The sequence below is a fragment of the Serinus canaria genome, chromosome 15 (genome assembly GCF_022539315.1).
Source record: "Serinus canaria isolate serCan28SL12 chromosome 15, serCan2020, whole genome shotgun sequence".
Lineage (NCBI taxonomy): Eukaryota > Metazoa > Chordata > Aves > Passeriformes > Fringillidae > Serinus > Serinus canaria.
Genome location: NC_066329.1, coordinates 1231111 through 1251199, shown reverse-complemented (window position 1 = coordinate 1251199; position 20089 = coordinate 1231111). Strand labels below are relative to the sequence as shown.

The 20089-nt window shown below is 58.5% G+C and overlaps 1 protein-coding gene across 6 annotated transcripts in view; it reads left to right on the top strand.

Annotated features, from left to right (window-relative positions):
• OSBP2 (oxysterol binding protein 2) overlaps positions 1-6202 on the top strand; it is a 93972-nt gene extending 87770 nt beyond the window's left edge. For all 6 annotated transcript variants that reach the window (XM_030233006.2, XM_030233005.2, XM_050980457.1 and 3 more), the window contains 5 exons: positions 618-721; positions 984-1079; positions 1422-1606; positions 2705-2925; positions 3315-6202. In XM_030233006.2, the coding sequence (XP_030088866.1) occupies positions 618-721; positions 984-1079; positions 1422-1606; positions 2705-2925; positions 3315-3457 (749 nt within the window). In that variant the 3' untranslated portion in view covers positions 3458-6202. The remainder of the gene's footprint in view (positions 1-617; positions 722-983; positions 1080-1421; positions 1607-2704; positions 2926-3314) is intronic.
• Positions 6203-20089: the final 13887 nt, after the last annotated feature.

Here is a 20089-nt window from a genome sequence, read left to right as displayed (position 1 = left end):
CCTTCAGCAATTCCTTGGGTTCATCTGGGGCTCTGAGAATCCCCTAGGCTCACCTGGGATTTTGGGAATTCCCTGGGCTCACCTGGGGCTCAGTGGGTTCTGAGCCCAGGTTTGTGCTCCTAATCCAGTGATCCAACAATAACATGTCTGCCCTGGAAGTGGAAATTATGCCAGCTGCAAAGGCTCCTTTGCTTTGGAAATACCCTGCTTGCCCAGGAATTGATTTCTCCTTCCATGATATTTAAATTAACTTGCTGCCTGTTTTAACCCTCTCCCTGCCAGTCAAGTGCAATAAGCTGCCTCCTTCCAGCATTTTAATTTCCTTTTGTCTGTCCCTGGGCTGGGCAGCATTCCCAGAGTGGTGCCAGTGCCTGAATCAACCAGCAGCACATTTCTGACCTGCTTTTAGAGTGAGTGCTTTTGGCAGAGGGCAGAGGGCCTTGCAGGAATTGTCCCTCCCTTCCTGGAGCAGACTAAGGGAGGGATGAATCCAGAGCCTGAGCTGGTGGGGGATGCAGGGAGGGGGATGGCCCTGAGGATGAGCACAGTGCTGGGGTGGTGGTGGGCTCTGGGGAACATCTGCCCCTGCTGAGCTCAGATCATTCCTGTCTCCACAGGCGCCATCCACCTGGAGTTCCACTCCAGTGGGAACCACTATGTGTGGAGGAAAGTCACCTCCACAGTGCACAACATCATTGTGGGCAAGCTCTGGATTGACCAGGTGGGTGAGGGCACAGTTCTGCCTGGCTCTGGGGGGTGGAGGAGCATTGGGCACGTGCTCCTGCCACAGTGGGAAGCTGTGCTTCCCTGCAGGGGTGGGAGAGGCTTCCTGGAGCCTTCCCTGGCTCTGCCCGAGGCCAGCAGGTGCTGGGGGTGGCTGGAGTGGGGGGCAGCCACTGGTGCTGCTGTGGGGATTGGTACCTGCACTACAACTAACACCTCCTCTGTCTCTCCCTGCTGTTGGCTCTGTGTCTTTTATCCAGTCTGGTGAAATAGAGATTGTTAACCATAAGTCCAAAGATAAATGCCAGCTGAAATTTACCCCCTACAGCTACTTCTCCAGGGATGTCCCCCGCAAGGTGAGTATCCTGCAGGGACTCTGCTCCTTCAGGGGTCACTCCTGGCTCTTCCGGGCTCCCAGTAGCACTGGGATAAGCCCCAACATGGGGCTGAGGGGTTGGCCAGGCACCTCTAACGTGGGTCACCAGGGAGGGCTGGGTGGCACCTCCATGTCCCGTGGTTTGGCTCTGATGTGCTGGAGCTGCAGCACCGAGATTGGGAGGGGTTTGGTGCGTTGGACACCCACCTGCAAGGTCAGGGATGTCCCAGGAGACACAGCATCACATCCAGCTGGGCACCTGGAGGCTGTGGTGTCCCTCTGGGCATTCCCATGTGCCACCAGAGCCGTGTCCCCCTGGCAGGTGACAGGGGTGGTGAGCGACGCTGATGGCAAAGCCCACTACGTCATGTCTGGCACGTGGGATGAGAAGATGGAGTGCTCCAAGATCCTCCACAGCAGCCATGGCAGCACCAGCACCGAGGGCAAGCAGAAAACTGTCTACCAGACCCTGTCCCCAAAGGTCCTGTGGAGAAAGTACCCGCTCCCGTGAGTCCCTGGGGTGGGATGGACAGCAGGATTGGGGTGGGGATGGGATTTCTTGGCCTTGTGGAATGGGAGGCTCATGTGCCCAGGCCTGAGGGCATGAGGGACTTGCGGGGCTGAGTGGCTTTTCTGAGGTGGGTTCCTAGAAGGGGAGGGTGGCTCTGGGGACTCTTGTGAGTGGTTTGGGGGCACTTGTGGGGGCTGGTTGGGTTTTTGGGGCAGTGGGCTCTGGAAGGGAGGGCTGTTGGCCACTTTGCCTTGCTGGTCATTGTGTCCTTGGTCATTGTGTCCCACCAGTCACTTTGGGAGTCACTCTGGCAGACCAGTCCTCCCTTAGCACTCGTGATAATGGCAGGGCTCAAATCAGTCTCTGAGCCCTGGGAGCACCAACAGACAGGTCCCTGCTTTGGGGATTTTCTCTTGGGATGGGGACCCACCACTGCCCTGGGCAGCCTGTTCCAATGCCTGACCACCCTTTCCAGGAAGGAATTTTCCCTAATATCCAATCTAAAACTGCCGTGGTGCGACATGAGGCTATTTCCTCTCATCCCATCCCTTGTTCCCTGGGAGCAGAGCTCACCCCCGCTGGCTGTCCCCTCCTGTCAGGGAGTTGTGCAGAGCCAGAGCCATCACACACCTGTCAACAGCTCAGTCCCTTTTCCAGCCACGTGCATCCATGGGAAACATTCCTGCCGCCCAAATTCCTAAAGAGCCAAGCTGGATTTATCCACAGGGAGGTTTTACTGAGGGACTGAGGCTTTTAGGAGAAGAATGTATTGGGAAAACCACCCTTGTGGCTGTCGGCAGACTGGGGTGACTATCTGCAGCTCAGAATGTCTCCCCTGAGCCTCCTTTTCTCCAGGCTGAGCCCCTTCCCAGCTCCCTCAGCCCCTCCTGGGGCTCCAGCCCCTTCCCAGCTCTGTTCCCATCCCTGGACACGCTCCAGCCCCTCCAGGTCTCTCCTGGCAGGAGGGTCCCAGAGCTGCCCCAGCACTGGAGGTGCCGCAGCAGTGCCAGCTCAGCAGGAGTGGATCAGTGGGGCTGGGGGGCTGTGCCTGAGGCATCCCCCAGCCCCATCCTGACCAGGCTCTCTGCACTCAGGGAGAATGCTGAGAACATGTATTTCTTCTCGGAGCTGGCGCTGACACTGAACGAGCCTGAGGAGCGCGTGGCACCCACGGACAGCCGGCTGCGCCCCGACCAGCGGCTGATGGAGAGCGGCCGCTGGGACGAGGCCAACGTGGAGAAGCAGAGGCTGGAGGAGAAGCAGAGAGCCGTGCGCCGGCGCAGGGAGGCCGAGGCTGCAGAGGCCCTGGAGGAAGGTGAGGAGGTGTGGGGATGGCTCAGGGACTGCGCTGCCTGTGCTGCCGATGGTTGTGGGGGACACACCCTGCGAAGGGAGGGTGGCTCTGGGGAACCCTTATGGCTGGGTTTGGGGCACTTGTGGGGGCTGGTTGGGTTTTTGGGGCTCTGGTGGGGAGGGCTGTTGGCTGCTCTGCCTTGCTGGTCATGATGTCCCTGGCCATCCTGTCCCACCAGTCATTTTATCGCCCTGGAGACCAGTCCTCCCTTGGCCTTCGCTGCTGGGCTGGGCTCAAATAAATCCCTGAGCTCTGGGAGCACCAGCAGACAGTCCCTGCTCTTCTGGGAGCTGTGGGACTGCGGGGATGCAGGTGCAGAAGCCCCCCTGACCCCCGTTCTGCCCGGCCAGGGAAGGACTACGAGGGGTACCTCCCGCTGTGGTTCGAGCGCAAGGTGGACGCCGTCACCGGGGAGCTGATCTGCGTCTACAAGGGCGGCTACTGGGAGGCCAAGGACAAGCAGGACTGGAGCGTGTGCCCCGACATCTTCTGAGCCCCCCGGAGCTCGGGGGCCACCCCGGGACAGCAGCACAGCCCGAGGACAGCGGGGACACGCTGACAGCGTCCCGCCGGGCCGACAGAGTCAATACATGCAGAGATCCAAACAGGGATTCCAAACTTATTTTTTTATGCACTAATAAATAGCATCTTTTTTTTTTTTTTTTTTTTTTTTTTTTTTTTTTTAAATGATGGATTTTCCAGCGACTGCTTAGGAGTGAGACACATGGAGCTGGGTTGGGTTTAGGATGTTCATTGCTGTCAGGAGTTGCTGCCTATATCCTCCAGCGCCTTGGCTCCGGTGGCCGAGACGTCGACTTCCAAAGATGCCCGGGGTGTGGGAATGCTGTGCTTGTGTGAGCTCTTCTCTTTGCCATTTTTCTCCTTTTTTTGGCACCCCATTTCTGTGTGGACTTTATGGAATTATTTTTTTAAAAAAACAAATCCTGCTCCTGGTTCAGGTTTCCTTCAAAGACGGACATGAACAACTCTGCTTGGAAAACTGTCCCCAGGAGCTGTGGCACTTGATCCTAGAGGCTCTTGGTGGTCCCACAGTGCCCAGTCATCCCAGTAACACCAAGTAGGATATTTCAGCTGGTGACTTTGGGGTTTTTGACCTGTTTTTTTTTTTCTCAAGAGGGTTGGAGGTGCTTCCCCACAGTCTGATGTGTTCAGGGAAAGCTTGGGCCTGTTTTTATCGTGTGGGAGTGGTTTGAGTGAGGTTTGCTTTGGTTTTCCTGCAACCACATCCAGAGGAGGAAATGGCCTCAGCGAGGCTGGGAGCGCCAGGCTGATGCAGTGAAGAGTTTTTGTCCTGGCAATGCTCCTGGCTCCGTGTCCCTGCTCTGTATCCCTGCACTTGGGGGCTGGATCTCAATTCCAGCTTTTCCATTGGTGTCTCCCTGCTGAGCTGTGCCTGAGGCTGGATGGGACAGGAGGGAAGAGGTGCCATGGGGAGAGGAGGGCAGAGATGCTGTGGTGCTGCTGGGATGGAGCCTTGGTCCTGCATTTCCCACCCCGTTCAGTGAGCCAGGCCTGACCACAGGCTGAGGCTGGAGGGTCCCTGCATCCCAGCACCCGCTCCCAACTCCTCTTCCTCCCTTCCCTCATCTTGGGCTCTCCCTGCAGTGGCTCCAGTTTGTCAGGGCAGGGAACCCCTCATCCCCCTCAGCCCTCCTGGGTGCCATCACCCTGCCTGGCCCTGGATGCACTGGGAGGAGCTGAGTGAGCGCTGCTGGTGACAGGTGAGGACTGGGAGCACCGAGGGGAAGCAGGAGGTGGTGGCATCCCAAAGATGGGATCTGCTGGGCCTGGAACACCTGGAGACCTGCACTGGCCCTCCTTGGTCCCATTTTTGCTGTCTCCTTCTCTGGCTCTCCAGCATATCACACTGACCCTGCCTCCGGGGCCGCCCCAGCTGGCCCGTCACACCCACGTGAAGTTAATTAGCAATAACGAACCTTGAGGCAATGGTAACTGGAATATCCAGGCTTGCACACGGGACACTTATGCAATCAGGTTCCTCATCCATCAGTCTCCTCCTGATCAGCTTCCAGCACTTCCATCCCAGTGATCCCCACAGTGTACAGTCCCCACAGCCCTGACGGCGTCACCGTGCTGCGGGGCAGCCCCCACTGCTCTCAGTGCACCCTTTAATCTTATTTATTTGCTTCTAATTTATACATATATATATAAAAATATATATAAAATTATTTTGCTTAAATTTCTATGGTACACAAAAGATGAAAAATGATGAAGACAGAAGTGTCTGTCTGAGTTTTTACAGCACGAGTACGATTCCCCTCGGCTCGTCCCCGAGCTCGGGTGGTGGTGATGGAACCATTCCCATGGCAGGGAAGCAACGGTTTGCTCCAAAGCTGGATCCTGTATCATGGAAAAGGTGTTCCCTTCTGGAAATGATGTGTTTGGGGTTTGTGGCACTAGGGATTCCTGGCAGTGGGATGCTCCAGGCTGCTTCCCAGTGTCCTGAGAGCTGCAGCAGCTGCTCCAGAATGTTCACTCCTTCCTGGAGCTTTGCCCTGGCTCGGGAAAGCTGATCTTAAATGGTCCAGCCTGGGATTTGCCCTGTGAGAGCTGCCCCAGTGTGCTGGCCCCAGGTGTCCTGCCTGGGAGAGGGAGGCTGCTCCCCACTGATCCCTGGTGCCGCTGCCCTGGCCGTGGCAGTCCCGGGGGTTTGTGCCCCTGGGGCTGGGGCTGTAGGAGGGGTGAAATGGAGCTCTTCAGAATGCCTTATTTGCCTTTTTGCTGTGTCAATGCAAGTGTCACCCGGGAGCTTGGAGCAGGGAGGAGATCCAGCACGGGCTGTTCCCAGGCTGGATTGGGCTGTTCCGGGCAGAGCAGAGCAGGGAGCGGGATGTGCTGGGCTCTGCGGCCCCGAGGGGTCCCCTCTGCTGTGCCCCCATCGCCTCCTCCATCTGGGAACCCCCATCACAGACCCTGCACAGCTCCACGGAGCCTGGGGGTGCACGAGGAGCAATCCCAACCCAGAAATCCCCCAGATTTTAGGCTAATGGAAAAAATTGCTCCATCTTCCAGAGATCATCTTATCAGCAGCACTTAACCAGAGCACCATCTCCTGGTCCTTCTGTTCCTCCTCGAGGATTTTAATGTCATTCCACTGTAAATGCTGTTGAATGTATTTTCTTTTTGAACAATAATATATTGTGAGTGATCCCTCTTCTCCTACATGGAAATAAAACTTGGATTCGGGAGTTTTAAAGGCCGTGGTGCTGAGATGGTCACTGGCTTCCTAGGGCTGCAGGTCCTGGAGGAGCTCTGGGTGTGAGAGGGGACATGGACACGGGGTGGGGGACAGGGAGGCATCCTGGAAGGTGGCACAGGAAGGAGAAGATCCAGGGAATGTTGCTCAGAGGACAGGGAAGTGCAGGGAAGTGGTGGTTCAGGGAAGAAGGCTCTGAGGGAGAAGGTGCCAAGGGGAGATGGTGCAGGGAGGGTGGTTTGAGGGGCAGGAGGGGAGGTGAAGCAGGGGAGGTTGTCCAATGCAGGAGGTCCAGGGAAGCAGGAACATGGAAGGAGATTATCTGGGAGCTTGAAGGAGAAGGAGAAGCACGGCAGGGTTTGCCCAGGAGAAAGATGGGCCAGGAGAGATCATCGGGGTGGAGATGTCCCAGGGGAGTCTGGCCAAGGGGGAAGGTGGGGGTGGCACAGAGGAGGAGGAACAGGGAATGGCGCTCAGGGGAAGGTACCCAGACACGGAGCTTCCCTGGGAGTGGTGGGGAGGAGCTGTCCCAGGAACTCTGTGGGGCAGCAGCTGGCCCGGGGGAGCTGGAGGAGGGTCCAGGCAGGGGCTGCGGAGACGGCTGGGGAATCCGGGCAGGCTCAGACCGGTCCCTGCAGGATGTTGCCAGGAGACAGGGACACACAGCCCTGCCCGTCCCGCTCCTGTCTCCTCTCTGGCGGCCCCAGGTGAGTCGGGGCTCGGTGGGGGGACCCCGGCCCTGCGACCCTCCCTGTGCACCCGGGGGGCGGACGGCGGTGGCCCTGGGCATCTGCAGCTCCCGAGGGCAGCTCCAGAGCCAATGTGCCGGCTTTAAGGAACAGCCCCCGACCCCACAACCCCTGGCACCGCAGCTCCAGGGCGGCTGGGCCAGGCTGGTCTGTGTCGGTCTCAGCACCTTCACTGAGCCCTGGCCCAGCACACCTGGACCAGCACACCTGGCCCAGCACACCTGGATCCGCACACCTGGCCCAGCACACCTGGCCCAGCACACCTGGATCCGCACACCTGGCCCAGCACACCTGGATCCGCACACCTAGCCCAGCACACCTGGCCCAGCACACCTGGCCCAGCACACTTGGCCCAGCACACCTGGCCCAGCACACCTGGATCCGCACACCTGGCCCAGCACACCTGGATCGCACACCTGGCCCAGCACACCTGGCCCAGCACACCTGGATCAGCACACCTGGCCCAGCACACCTGGCCCAGCACACCTTTGCTCTGGCACGGACTTGCCCCATCCCCCCAGCGTGCGGCAGTTTGGGAGCCCAGGGTGGTTCCTGTCCTGCCGGCCCTGCTGCACAACCCCCCTGGGGACTTCTGGCCCACCCCCAGGGCTTTGAGTCCCTCAGTGCTTCTCTCCTCCTCTCTGCAGCTCTGGATCCCAGGGCTTTCAGGATCCTGGATCTGGACCCTGCTGATGAAACCTGAAATCCAGGTGTGGGGTGTGGGAGGGGGAGTTCCTTTGCAGGGCTCAGATGTGGGGGGGCAGCTGCAGCCCCGGCCCTGGGGTGCTCCTGCCTTGTCCCCCCGGTGAACACATCTGGCAGTGCCCCGTACCCTGTCCCGTTCCCTGTCCCATTCCCTGAAGCACCCGGGTGTGGCTGTGCTGAGCGCTGGTGGCAGCGGGGGCGGTGCCATCCTTCCCATCCTTCCCATCCTTCCAAGCAGGGTCCTGCCATGGCCGGTGAGTGGGCACGGGGCACGCGGGGCAGTTTCTCAGCTCTGCTTTGTCCCCAAACCCCGTCTGCCAGTTCTCCTGGAGAGCAGTGTCTGGCTGGGAATGGGGATGGAGCAGAGGTCCGGGGAGCTGGGAAGGGGCTGGAGCCCCAGGAGAGGCTGAGGGAGCTGGGAAGGGGCTCAGCCTGGAGAAAAGGAGGCTCAGGGGGGACCTTGTGGCTCTGCACAACTCCTGCCAGGAGGGGACAGCCGGGGGTGGGGGGGTGGTCAGGCTCTACTCCTAGGGAACAGGAGCAGAGGGAATGGCCTCAGGTTGGGCCGGGGCAGGCTCAGGGTGGATATTAGAGAAAATTCCTCCCAGGGAGGAGCTGAGAGCATCCCTGCCCCATCCTGGATGCAGCCAGCCCTCCCTGGCACTGCCCCCGGCCAGGCTGTGCCGGCCCTGGGGGCAACAAGGTCAACAATGACCCTGGTTTAAAATGAAGACAAGGATGATGTCGTGGCTTCTCCTACTGGAGACAGCTGAGGATCAGCAGCAGAGGGTGGGATGTTTGTGTCGGTGCTTTGGAGCACCCCGAGTGCTCTCCGATAAGAACAGGCATTGCCAGCCCCTCCCAGGTGGTTCAGATCCAGCAGGATGGGATGGCTCCTTCCCACTGGGGTGGGCTCACGGCTCTGCTGTCCCCCACAGAGCTGGCAGGACGTCGTGCCGGCTGTGCCCGGGGTGGCAGCCCTGTCCCACAGGAAGAGGAGCACTCCTGGGCTCAGCTCCCGGGCTCCCGGCCCCGCCCTGGGCACTGCAGCAGCTCCAGCTCCGTCTGCACCGAGGACTTCGCTGCCAGCTTTTGGGAGGCAATGGTGGAGCCGCTGCTGTGCCAGCAGGAGCCTGCTGGGGATGTCCCCAGGGCAGGAGCTCACCCTGGGCAGGAGTTCACAAGGGCAGATTCCTTGTCCCCCGCAGGGAGAAGCCTGGACAGGGCCATGGAGCCCGGCAGAGCCCCCCGGCAGGACAGCTCTCCATCCCGGAGCAGCCTGGAGTCCCTGGGAGCGAGGATCTCTCGCCTGAGCCAGAGCCATGGGGGGTGCCCTGGGGGGTCTCCTGGCCCGGCCCCCCTGCCCAGCCAGCCCTGGGCCACCGGGACTCTGCCCGTGGGGAGCTGCTGGCCACGCCTGGGCACCCCTGGATCGCTGCGGGCAGGAGCGGGGCTGGGACAAGGACAGGCTCTCCTGGCAGCAGCGTTCCCAGGGCCAGCAGGGCCACAAGCAGGGGACATTCTGCACTGGGGCCACCGGCTCTCTGGGGACGTGGAGGGAATGTCACCTTCACTGTGGCTGCCGCGGAGAGGGAAGGAGCCGCCAGCAGCAGGAGTGAGTCCGGGCTGGCCCTGGGGCACGGGGTGGGACTGCAGGGCTGTGACAGGCAGGGGAAGGGACACGGCAGGGCCAGGGCCAAGCTGGCAGGGACCAGCCCCGGTTGCTGTGGGGTTTCTGTGCGTTTGTGGGCTCCTCCCTCCCCAAATGCCACTTTCCCTGCAGGTGCTGGCACAGCCGTGGGAACCCCCCGGCCATGGGGGTCGCTTGTGTCCCCAGGGCTTCAAGGGGACCAGAAAGGGGAACTGCCCTGCAAGGTACAGCCCTGGGGTCTGGGGTTTGGGGTCTGCCACGGGCACAGCCCCACCTGGGACAGGATGCATTGGTGGGGGCAGGGATGGAGGCTGGGATGCTCCTGGCTCTGCTTCCAGCTGGGATCTGGAGAGCAGCAGGACACTGAATGGCCAGGACACCGAGCTTGGCCCTGGCCCTTGTGTCCCCATGGTGGCCATGGGAATGCACGAGAAATGCAATGGAAAAGGGGGCAAATGGGATTGTAAGCCCAGTGCTGGGTGCCAGGGGCTGGCGGGGCAGCCACTGAGGAGGAGCCAGGAGGGGACACGAGAGCTGGGATCTGGTGCCAGGCCCTGGAGCCAAGGGGACAGAGCCAGGTACGGCGCTCCAGGGACGGCTCCTGCAGCCAGGCTGGAGCAGGAGGTGACCCTGGAAGCCCAGGAGGGAATGGGCACCCTGAGGGCAGAGCTGGGCTGTGGCATGACTGGGGCTGTGGGTGACTGTGTCCCTGGCACAGGACTGGCCTGGCACTGCTGGGACACACCTGGGACACCCATCACTGGTGCCACACGGACCTGCAGAGCATGGTGAGGTGACCTCGGGGTGGCCCAAGCAGGGTTTGGGCTGGCACTGCTGCAGGTGGCAGGGACAGGCTGGGGCGCGTGCTCTGGCTCTGCTTTGCTGCTCCTGGGGTGATGGAGGGGGGCGGGCAGAGCCGGCTCCTGGAAGAGGCAGAGCTGTGGGAATGGGAAAAGAGGAGGTTTTTGCAGTCTTGGCGGGGGCAGGGAGCCCGTGTGGGCCAGGAGCAGCTGGACAAGGAGAGAAGGAAAACAGCAACTGCACAAGAAGAGAAGCTGGAGCTGCTGGAGGTCAGTGCACTCCTGGTTTTCCAGAGGGGCCAGGATCACACGGGAGGGGCCGTGGGAAGGAGCACACACATCACACCCTGCCACAGCTCAGTCCCGTTTCCAGCATCCCATGGGAAACATTCCTGCCGCCCAAATTCCTAAAGAGCCAAGCTGGATTTATCCACAGGGGGCGTTTATTGAGGAACCGAGACTTTGGGAAAAGAATTTGTTGGGAAAACCACCCTTGTGGCTGTAGGCAGCCTGGGGTCACTGTCTGCAGCTCATAGGGTTCCTGGAGAGCCCCGGCAGAGGCAGGAGAGCTGGAATGTTGGGAAGGGCAGAGAAACAGGCAGGGCTGGAGGCCGGGGTGAGAATTCCTGGGCACCGACCCAGCCAAGCTCAGCCCTTTCCCAATGGGCATCAAGGCTGGGGTCCTGCCCGGACACCGCCCTTGGGAAGAGCCCTCCGGGGCTGCAGGGTGGCCCTGGGCAGCCCGAGGTGACTCCGGTTGTCCCGCAGAGGCTGCGGGAGCTGGAGCGGGGCAGCCGCTCCCTCCTGCGGCAGCGGCTGCGGGTTCTGCACCGCCTGCAGGGGCTGCTCCAGAGGGACCGCGCCGAGAGCCTGCGGCAGCTCCGGGAGGCGCTGGAGCAGGTCAGGGACCGGAGCGGAGCGGAGGGGACACAGCCGCGACACAGCCGGGACACAGCAGGGACACAGCAGGGACACAGCCAGCCCGGAGCCGGGGCTGTGCTGGGGGTCGGCCAGGGGGGCACAGCAGCCCAGGTGTGCTGCTCCTCTGAGGCCACCCGGAGGAGAGGGGCGGCTGGGGACAGTGGTGTCGGGGGCACGGACTGCGCTGGGGGTGGCTCAGGGACACGACAGGGAGCCCTGGGTTCTCTGTGCTTGTTCTGCTCCTTCCAAACCTCTGCGCAGCCCGGGGGCTCCCCGGATGTTCCTGGGAGTTCTGAGCTGGCTCCGAAGCTTCCCCAGGAGCGGCTGGGGGGGCTGGGGGGCAGAGCTGCTCTGATCCCTCTCTCCTGCCCCTCCAGGAGCGGCCCCGCAGCAGCGCCCGGCAGGAGCATCTCCCGAGCCGCCCGCGGGGCCCGGCGGGGCCGGGGCGGGCCGGGGGCTCCCTGGCCCTGGGGAACCCCCCGGTGGCTCCCCGGGCACACGGCCCCCGCCCCGGCACTGCCCTGGGACCGGGCCCCTCGCACGCAGCCCTCGGGTGGGTGCCGGGAGCTGCCCAGGGGGACAGGGAGGGTCCCACTCGTGCGACCCTCCCTCCCTCCCTGTCCCCTCCCGCTCATCCCTGCCCTCCCCAGCCGCGCTCTCCACGTCCTGCGGGGGCTCCGGCAGCAAATCCAGCAGCGCCTCGGGCAGTGGCAGAGCCTGGAGGGAGCCCTGGGAGCCGCCGGACAGAGGAAGGAGGTGATCTGGGACTGGGAGGAAGGACACGGGGTCCATGTCAGCATCAGCCCTTGGAGGAGCCCCCACAGTCATCCCTGGGGCAATGCCAGCCCCTCTGCAGGGCGTGGGGCCAGCCGTGTTTGTGTCCCCGTGCAGGAGGGTGAGCAGAGGCAGCGGCCACAGAAGGTCCCCGCTCCAGGAGCCCCGAGGGAGCCCCTGGTCCAGGTGAATCAGGCCCCAGGTCCTGCTCCGAGGCTGGGCTGGGGTTCAGGGGGCCAGGTCTCAGGGGTTGGGGTCTCAGAGAGCCTTGGTGACACCCAGATCACCTCCAGAGGCTCCGTGTCCAGCTCAGTCTGGTGAAATGTCCATCAGGTGACACTGTGTGTGTCCTGCCACCTGCACTGCCCCTCGTGTCCATGGCTGAGCTCCAAGCCACGAGGAGCCAGGAATGTGTGGGCAGGATCCTCCTGGAGCTTCCAGCCCTGGGCTGACCTGACCTTTCCCTCTCGTGTGCAGGGACAGAGGGAATGTCCCCATCCTGCCTCCTCCCTGTCCCTGAGCTCCATCCCTGGGCTCCCCCAGCCCGGCCGGGGCTCCCCGGGGCTCCTGCAGCACCTCCAGCGCCACTTCCAGGAGCTGCAGCTGGAGAGGACACAGAGCACCGGGGGGCAGAGCTGGGCACCAGGGCCAGGCAGGGACAGCCCGGGCTGGGGGCTCCCCCTGTGCCCCAGCCCCGCTGCCGATCCCAGGGGAGCACGAGGGGCAGAGCTCCAGCCTGGAGCACAATTCCTGCTGGGAGCAGCCCTGCAGGGGGGCCGTGGCCTCAGGCAGGTCCCACCACCATCAGGTGCCTCCAGGTGAGCTCAGGGCCGTTTGTTGATCCTGGGGGAATCAGGAGGGATGGCCATGGAATCCCTGGAAACCTCTGCAGAGCCTGCCTGGATCAGGCTCGGGGTTCCCACGTCCTCTTCCCACCCTGCAGCTCCTCCTCTGCTCCCATCTCCTGCTCTGGGATAGAGCAGGGACAGGCTGGAGGTGACATTTCCTTTTCTGCTCCACCAGTTGGGTGTTTGGGAAAAACTCCAGGCAGAAAAGGAGGTGAACCCCTGGCCCAGGCTGCCCAGGGCAGTGGGGGAATCACCGTCCCTGGAAGTGTCCAAAAAATGGGTCCATGTGGCACTTTGGGATGGGCTTTAGTGGGATTTGGTCAAAGGCTGGATTTGACAACCTTGACAGGCAGAACCAAGCTCCTGCAAACTCCTTGAGAAGGAGTGTGGGATCTTGGAGCTGCCAAGTGCCCTTGGACCAGTGGGATCTGCCCGGGGAGCCAGGCTGGGATGGCTGACCCTGGGACAGAGAGGTTTAGTGGAGAAAACCCAAGGGAATTGTTCTGTTTGGATGCTTTAATTTAATTTGGAAAATGAGAAACCCGTTCCTCACTCTGGGCAGATCTCCTTGGGAAATGCTGGTTTTAATTGGCAGGAGAACATCCAAGGGAAGTTTCTCCATGTGAAAAGGGGGAAATGGGAATTTCTTGCAGGATTTTATTGCTGTGCTGTGTTCCAGGGGGGGGGGGGGGGATGAGGATTGAAGTGTCTGTGTGCTTCCTTTCCACTGAAAATAAAAGTGAGGTTTGTTATGTTTCTCTGCAATGTGGGATCAGGGGAAATCTGGAATCCTCAGGATGCTCAGTTGGTCCCTGGCTGAAGGTCAGGATTTATTATTTTCCTTTTAAGTTTCACAGCCAGAGTAGTGCCACAAACACATTTTTATACCGAGCTTTTAATGGCACCCCAAATGTTTGCAGAGCTCCAGGAGTGTCTCTGCCAGCCTCAGGGCTCCTGGACATGGGGGTGACACCAAGGGACACAAACCTGATCCTTCACCAGGAGATTGCTGGAGAAATGGCTCCTAAATCCCTGAATGGCCACAGCCACGATTTCATCCCGGGGATTTTCCACCTTCTCTGAGTCCCAGGTGTTCCCTTGGGATGTCACAGAACCAGGGAATGCTGGGGGCACCCCTGGGGTGGTGGGGCAGGGACCCAGGCTGGGCTGCAGGGTCCCAGACAGTGCAGGGACCCAGCTTTGGGGTGCAGGGTCCCAGACAGGGTTGGGTGCCCAATTTTAGCGTGCAGGGTCCTGGTGCTGGTGCCTGGTCCAGGTCCATGTGCAGGGTCCTGGATCCTTTGGTTCTTCCCATTGCCACAAGAACCCGGAATTATTCCTCAGGGAAAAAAGAAGGATAAACATGATGTGATACAGTGGAGGTCTTTTATTTGGTTTGATTCTGGGGTGGGATGTGGCTCTTCCAATGGGAAGTGAGCTGGGAATGCTCTTGGGATGGAGATTTACAGCCCTGTGGTGCCTTTGGGATTTTGGAATCAATGGAACACTTTCCTGAGAGGAGCCTCTGAAGGAGGCACGAGGCAGCAGATGGAGTCAGACTTTCACAAATATCCATGAATTCACCTTTTTCCATCCCTATTTTTGACCCTGGGATGAAGCTGGAATGTCTCACATGGACACCTGCAGCCTCTGCTTTGCTCTGGAGCCATCCAGAGGATCCCAGGGATTGCTTTGCTCCCTGGCCAAGGGAGGGGCTGCTGGTGCTCTTAAAGGCTCTGAGGTGCAGCAAAACAACAAAAGAGGTGGGAATTCCTCATCCTCTGCTCTGGAGCCAGGCTGGGAGAGCTGGGGGTGCTCATCTGGAGAGGAGAAGGCTCCAGGGAGAGCTCAGAGCCCCCTGCAGGGCCTGAAGGGGCTCCAGGAGAGCTGGAGAGGGACTGGGGACAAGGGATGGAGGGACAGGACACAGGGAATGGCTTCCACTGTCAGAGGGCAGGAATGGATGGGATATTGGGAATTAGGAATTGTTCCCTGGGAGGGTGGGCAGGCCCTGGCACAGGGTGCCCAGAGCAGCTGTGGCTGCCCCTGGATCCCTGGCATGCCCAAGGCCAGGTTGGACACTGGGGCTGGGAGCAGCCCTCATCAGCCCCAAATGAAAACAAACCTCCCAAATCCCCACTTTTCCTGGGCAATCCTGGTTCATCACCTCGATTCCTTGAGGGTGATGATGAACTCCAGCCATGCCACAGGGAGGGATCTTGACCAACTGCTCATTAATTCCTGCCATTCCAAGGCAATACCAGCCTGGAAAACACCTTTTTATTCTCCTGGGTAATTATTACCCACAGTAATGAGGGTGCAGCAGTGCTGAACTAATGGTGCATTTGCTGTCTTTTCCTAACTCCAGGAATTCCTGCAGGATGTTGCTCCAGCAGAGCCTTTATTCCCATTTTAAGACATTTTCTAACGAGTATTTTACTCCAGAGGGGAACTCTGCTTGGAAGGGGATTTTGGTGGTCCCACAGCACAAATTCCCACCCAGCCTAGAGAATTCCAGTCCTTCCACTCCTCAGGCTGCCCCTCCCCAGGGAGCCCTGCTCCATAAGGGGTGGGTTTGGTTGAAATCCCATCATTTCCATGGAATGGCTGGGATTACTGTTCAGCCCTCGACCACCATTGCCCATTAAGCAGGGCCAATTAATTCTCTTAATTTCAGTGTAATTAAATTTATTAGATGCATTTTGTGCTCGCACTGAACAACCCCTGTCATCACTTACGGCTCTGGCAGTCAATTTTTGTGGTTTTCTTCTCATTCCCATTCTCCCTGGATGCTCCCAGCTAATTGTGCCCATGGTGAGAAATTCCCACTTTTCCTGGGAAAATTGGGTGATGAGGGGGGAAAGGGGGGAATTCCCCATTGGCTGATCCTGGAAGTGCTGCCCAGCCCTGGCAGTGCCCAAGGCCAGGCTGGACAGGGCTTGGAGCACCCTGGGATGGTGGAAGGTGTCCCTGCCCATGGCAGGGGGTGGAATGGGGTGGGATTTAGGTCTTCCCCTCAGGAATGTTCTGTCATCCCTTGTGGAAAGAGAGTAAGAGGGAAAAGAGCCTAAAGCAAACCCACCCACCCAAGCAGGAGCAAAGAAAATCTTTTTCCACTTGGGTGATGTGAGAAACTGGCTGGAAAATTGAATGGAAAAAGGAAATAAAACCAAAAGGAAACCACTGAAATCTCACGGAAAAAGATGGAAAATGATGGGAAAGAAATAAGAGAAACAAAAAGCAATATCTGCCACCATTGTGTCGGGGGATAAATGGTAAGAAAGGAGATGAAAGTTTTGCTGCCCTGCTGGGATTAAGGATTTTGACAGCCAGGGAGCAGCAGAGCAGGGAAACCACTCCACTTCCCAATCCCAGAGGGAAGGAATAGGGGAAAAATCCCTTGACTTTTCCCCCAGGAAAAAGTAAAGCAAAAAAAAAAAGGTAAAATCTGGTGAAAAAAAGCTTTTCTACACTTTACTGAAAAAAAGGGGGAAAGTCTGAAGAAGTTGAGGGGAAAAAATGGGGGAATAAATTAGAAAAACTATGGAAATAAGAAAAAATTAATTTCATGGAACTTGGAGAGGAAGATCTCTTTTACAGCAGCGTTGCCACCAAAGCAGAACACACGGCTGGGTGTGGGCAGCACTGGGAGAAATCTGGGAATTAGCCATGGAAAGGCCAGGCAGGGAGGGGCTGGGACAGTGGAAGGGGCTGGGAGCCAGCAAATGGAGCAGTTGGGAGATCCTGGTGCCCTTCCCTTCCCAAGGAGGGCCTCACACCTGGCATTTAACGGGCACTCCCTGTGCTCCCATCCTCCCTGGAGTGAGAGGAAGGAACAGCGTGCCAGCAAGGAGAGGAGCAGCGTGAGGACATGGAGGTCAGTGAGGGAGAAGTCCCAGACGGGAGGGATGAGGAGAGGTCTTGATTTTGGGGCTGAAGTCCTCTTGTAAGAAATGGAGAAAGGATTCTTCTTCCCTATAACACATGGAAGTATGGGGAGATGAAGTGTTCAGACTGTAGATATGAGCAAACCTCCGTGCTAGAGCAAGCAGATGTTGGAGTAGCTGTGATCCCATGAGAAGTCTGACAGAGAGAGAGAAGAGTGATGAGAACCCTGTGCCCCCAGGGATGAAGATGATTTTAGAAACAGATAATGAGAACCTTTGCCTTTTAGCATCTCATCCCTAAATTAGTGGCCCAAGGCTGCCATGGCCCATTGACCCAGCTGTGGGAAAAGCTGTGGCACTGGGAGGGACTCCAGGATTGCAGATTCCCTGGGCAGCTGCTGCTCGAGAGAAAGCCACGAGAGAACTGTTCTTCCTCTTGTGGAGAAGTCTCCATAACATCTACAAGAGGGACTTCTCTCCCTCAGTGAACTGAAGAAAAACTGTTCCAGAGGTGGTGAACTGACTGGAAATTTTAGCTTTTGTTTCTTTACATTGTCAGTGGAAAGGCTGTGGGGGGAGAAGTGTTCTGAAGATTTTGTTCTGATTCTTATTACTTCTTTCTTTTAGCTATTGTTGACAAAATTTTCTTTATTCCCTTTTGAAGTTTTGAGCCTGCTTTGCCTTTCTCCTAACCCTGTCTGACAGCAGGAAGGGAGCACACTGGGGCTGGCCAGCACTGAACCCACCCCACTCTTTGGTGCTCTGGCTGGGAAATCTCAAAACTGGTGAAATCTCACATGGGTGACCTAAAACCACTCCATGAAACTGGAAGCTGTCCCTGCCCTTGGCATGGTGGGACTGGGTGGGATTTGAGGTCGCTTCCCACCCAAACCATTCCATGGTTCTGTGAAACCCTGGAGAATTCCTGGGCAGGCTGGACAAAGGTCAGTGAATTGTAACATCTTTTCAAAATGTGGGATGCTCATAGAAGGCAGAGCTGTGGGATTCCCATCAGGAATAGCAGCCTGAGCACCTCTGGGGGTGTTTGAGGGAATTTTGGGGTGTTTAGGGTGGGGTCCCACCCTAAGGCTCAGGGGACCACCCTTTGTGTGCTGCTGATTTGCAGGAGCTGCCATTTGTGGGAAAAAAAAATTGCTTATTACCTTTTTCATTTTTTTCTTATTTTAATCCAATTCCCTGCAGGAGCTGCATCCAATGGGTGCTGGAATCACGCAGAGCTCCTGTTTTAATTGGAACCCTGGAAAGCCTGGCAATTAGGGAAGGAGTCAGAACAGCTCTGCAGTCACTGAGAGCTGCACTGGAGCTGCAGCTGCAGCTCGGAGCCCAAACCAAGCCCCAGACAGGCAGAAAATTCCCAGAACAGCATCCCGTGGCTTTTTCCTTCCCATAGCCACACACAGGATCCATCCTGCCTAAAATCAGGGGGATAAAAGCAAGTCTGGGGCTAAAAGCAAGGCCGGGGTTAAAGCTGGGCATTGAATCTCTCTGACAGTAAAAGATTTAAAAATCACAGAAAATTTGGGGAGTTAGAAAGAAACTCTTAGGCTTAGTAGGGCCTGGGAAATGTTAAAGGTGGGCCCTGGGAAATGTTAAAGGTGGGCCCTAGGAAATGTCAGGCCCTGTGTTTGCTGGATCCTGTGAACCTGCACCTGTGTAAGCAGTAGGTGATAAATAATATGATTGTTAGATGTGATGATTGCTTAGTAATGAGATATAATTATTGTTTAATTGTAAGAAAGAGCCATGAGAAACTATGCTCAAGGGTTTGAGGAGGATCACAGGAAACCCATGCATGCAACAGGACAATGAAAGTTTCGTCATTAATATGTAAGTTATATTACGATAGACTACAAACATACCGTAATATAAATGATATATCATTATATAGATTATATAACGATAGAATATAATTTTAGAATGTGTAAAGAAACAAACCCTAAAATTTCAGTCAGTTTACCACCTCTAAAATCGAGGGTTCGGTGGGAGCTTTTCCTTGGGGGGAATTCCCGCTGCGGAGCAGGGAGGGCTCTGCGGGGATGCTCTGTCCCACTAGATGGCAACTGCGCTCCGCACAACGCTCGGGAATCTGCGCTGGGATAAACCCCAGAGGCTCCCGCTTCCCTGGAAACCAGGGCTGTCCTCCTCCCCGAGCGGCGGGATCCAGATGCGCGGGCACAGAGACACCGCTGGATGCCGCGGGGTGGCTTTGGGCGGGCACAGCTGGGTCTGATGAGAGTTCCTGGCTGGAGCACATCCCAGAGGTGCCAGCCTGCCTTTCCTCGGGAAAGCCGCTGCTCCCAAACGCTGCATTAGGGATTCTGGCAGCCTGAGCCGGGGGAGCTCTGCAGGAGCACGGGCTGGAGGAAGGGATCCTGCCGGGGCTCGGATCCACGGGATCCTGCCGGGGCTCGGATCCACGGGATCCTGCCGGGGCTCAGATCCACGGGATCCTGCCGGGCCTCAGATCCACGGGATCCTGCCGGGGCTCGGATCCACGGGATCCTGCCGGGGCTCGGATCCACGGGATCCTGCCGGGGCTCAGATCCACGGGATCCTGCCGGGGCTCAGATCCACGGGATCTGCCAGGGTTCGGATCCACGGGATCCTGCCGGGGCTCAGATCCACGGGATCCTGCCGGGGCTGATCCCGGGATCCTGCCGGCTCGACCACGGGATCCTGCCGGGCTCGGATCCACGGGATCCTGCCGGGGCTCGGATCCACGGGATCCTGCCGGGCTCGGACCAGGGATCCTGCCGGGATCGATCCATGGGATCCTGCCGGGGCTCAGATCCATGGGATCCTGCCGGGGCTCGGATCCACGGGATCCTGCCGGGGCTCGGATCCATGGGATCCTTCCCAGATCCCATGTCTGAGATCCACACCTTGGTGAAACACCCTAAAGCCAAAGCCTGGGCCTGGGCTTGTCACAGAATCATGGAATATCCCGAGTTGGGAAGGACCCCTAGGGATCATCCAGCTCCTGGTCCTGCCCAGACCCCCACCAACCCCACCTGGGCATCCTTGGCAGTGCTGGCCAAAGGCTCCTGGAGCTCTGGCAGCCTCGGGGCCGTGCCCATTCCCTGGGGAGCCTGGGCCCAGCATGGGACATCTGTGACCCCCAAGGAGGGATAAAGAACAATTTTCCCCTTTCCCTGGTGTTTCCATGTTTCCAGGTCTCTTCCCATCCACCACTTCCAACAGAGGAGCTTGGCCCTGCTCTCAGGTGGGTTTGAGCAGAGCAGATCTACCCCAGAGCACATCCTCCATCCCAGGGGAACTCCACATGGATCTTCCCCACACAGCCAAAGGCAACGTGAGTAAAAATCCCCTCCATAAACCAGGAGATTTCCATGCCCAGCCTCACTGGGAGTTTCAGAGCAGGACACACTCCTGTCCTTCGTGTTCATCCTTGCTGGCACCTCGTGGGCCACTCCTGCTGGACAGAGGCTGCTTTAACCCAGCTCAATCCTGCTTGGAGTCAAAGCAGCAGGAGGGAATTGTAGCCCAGCCTCCATGATCCCCGTTCCTACA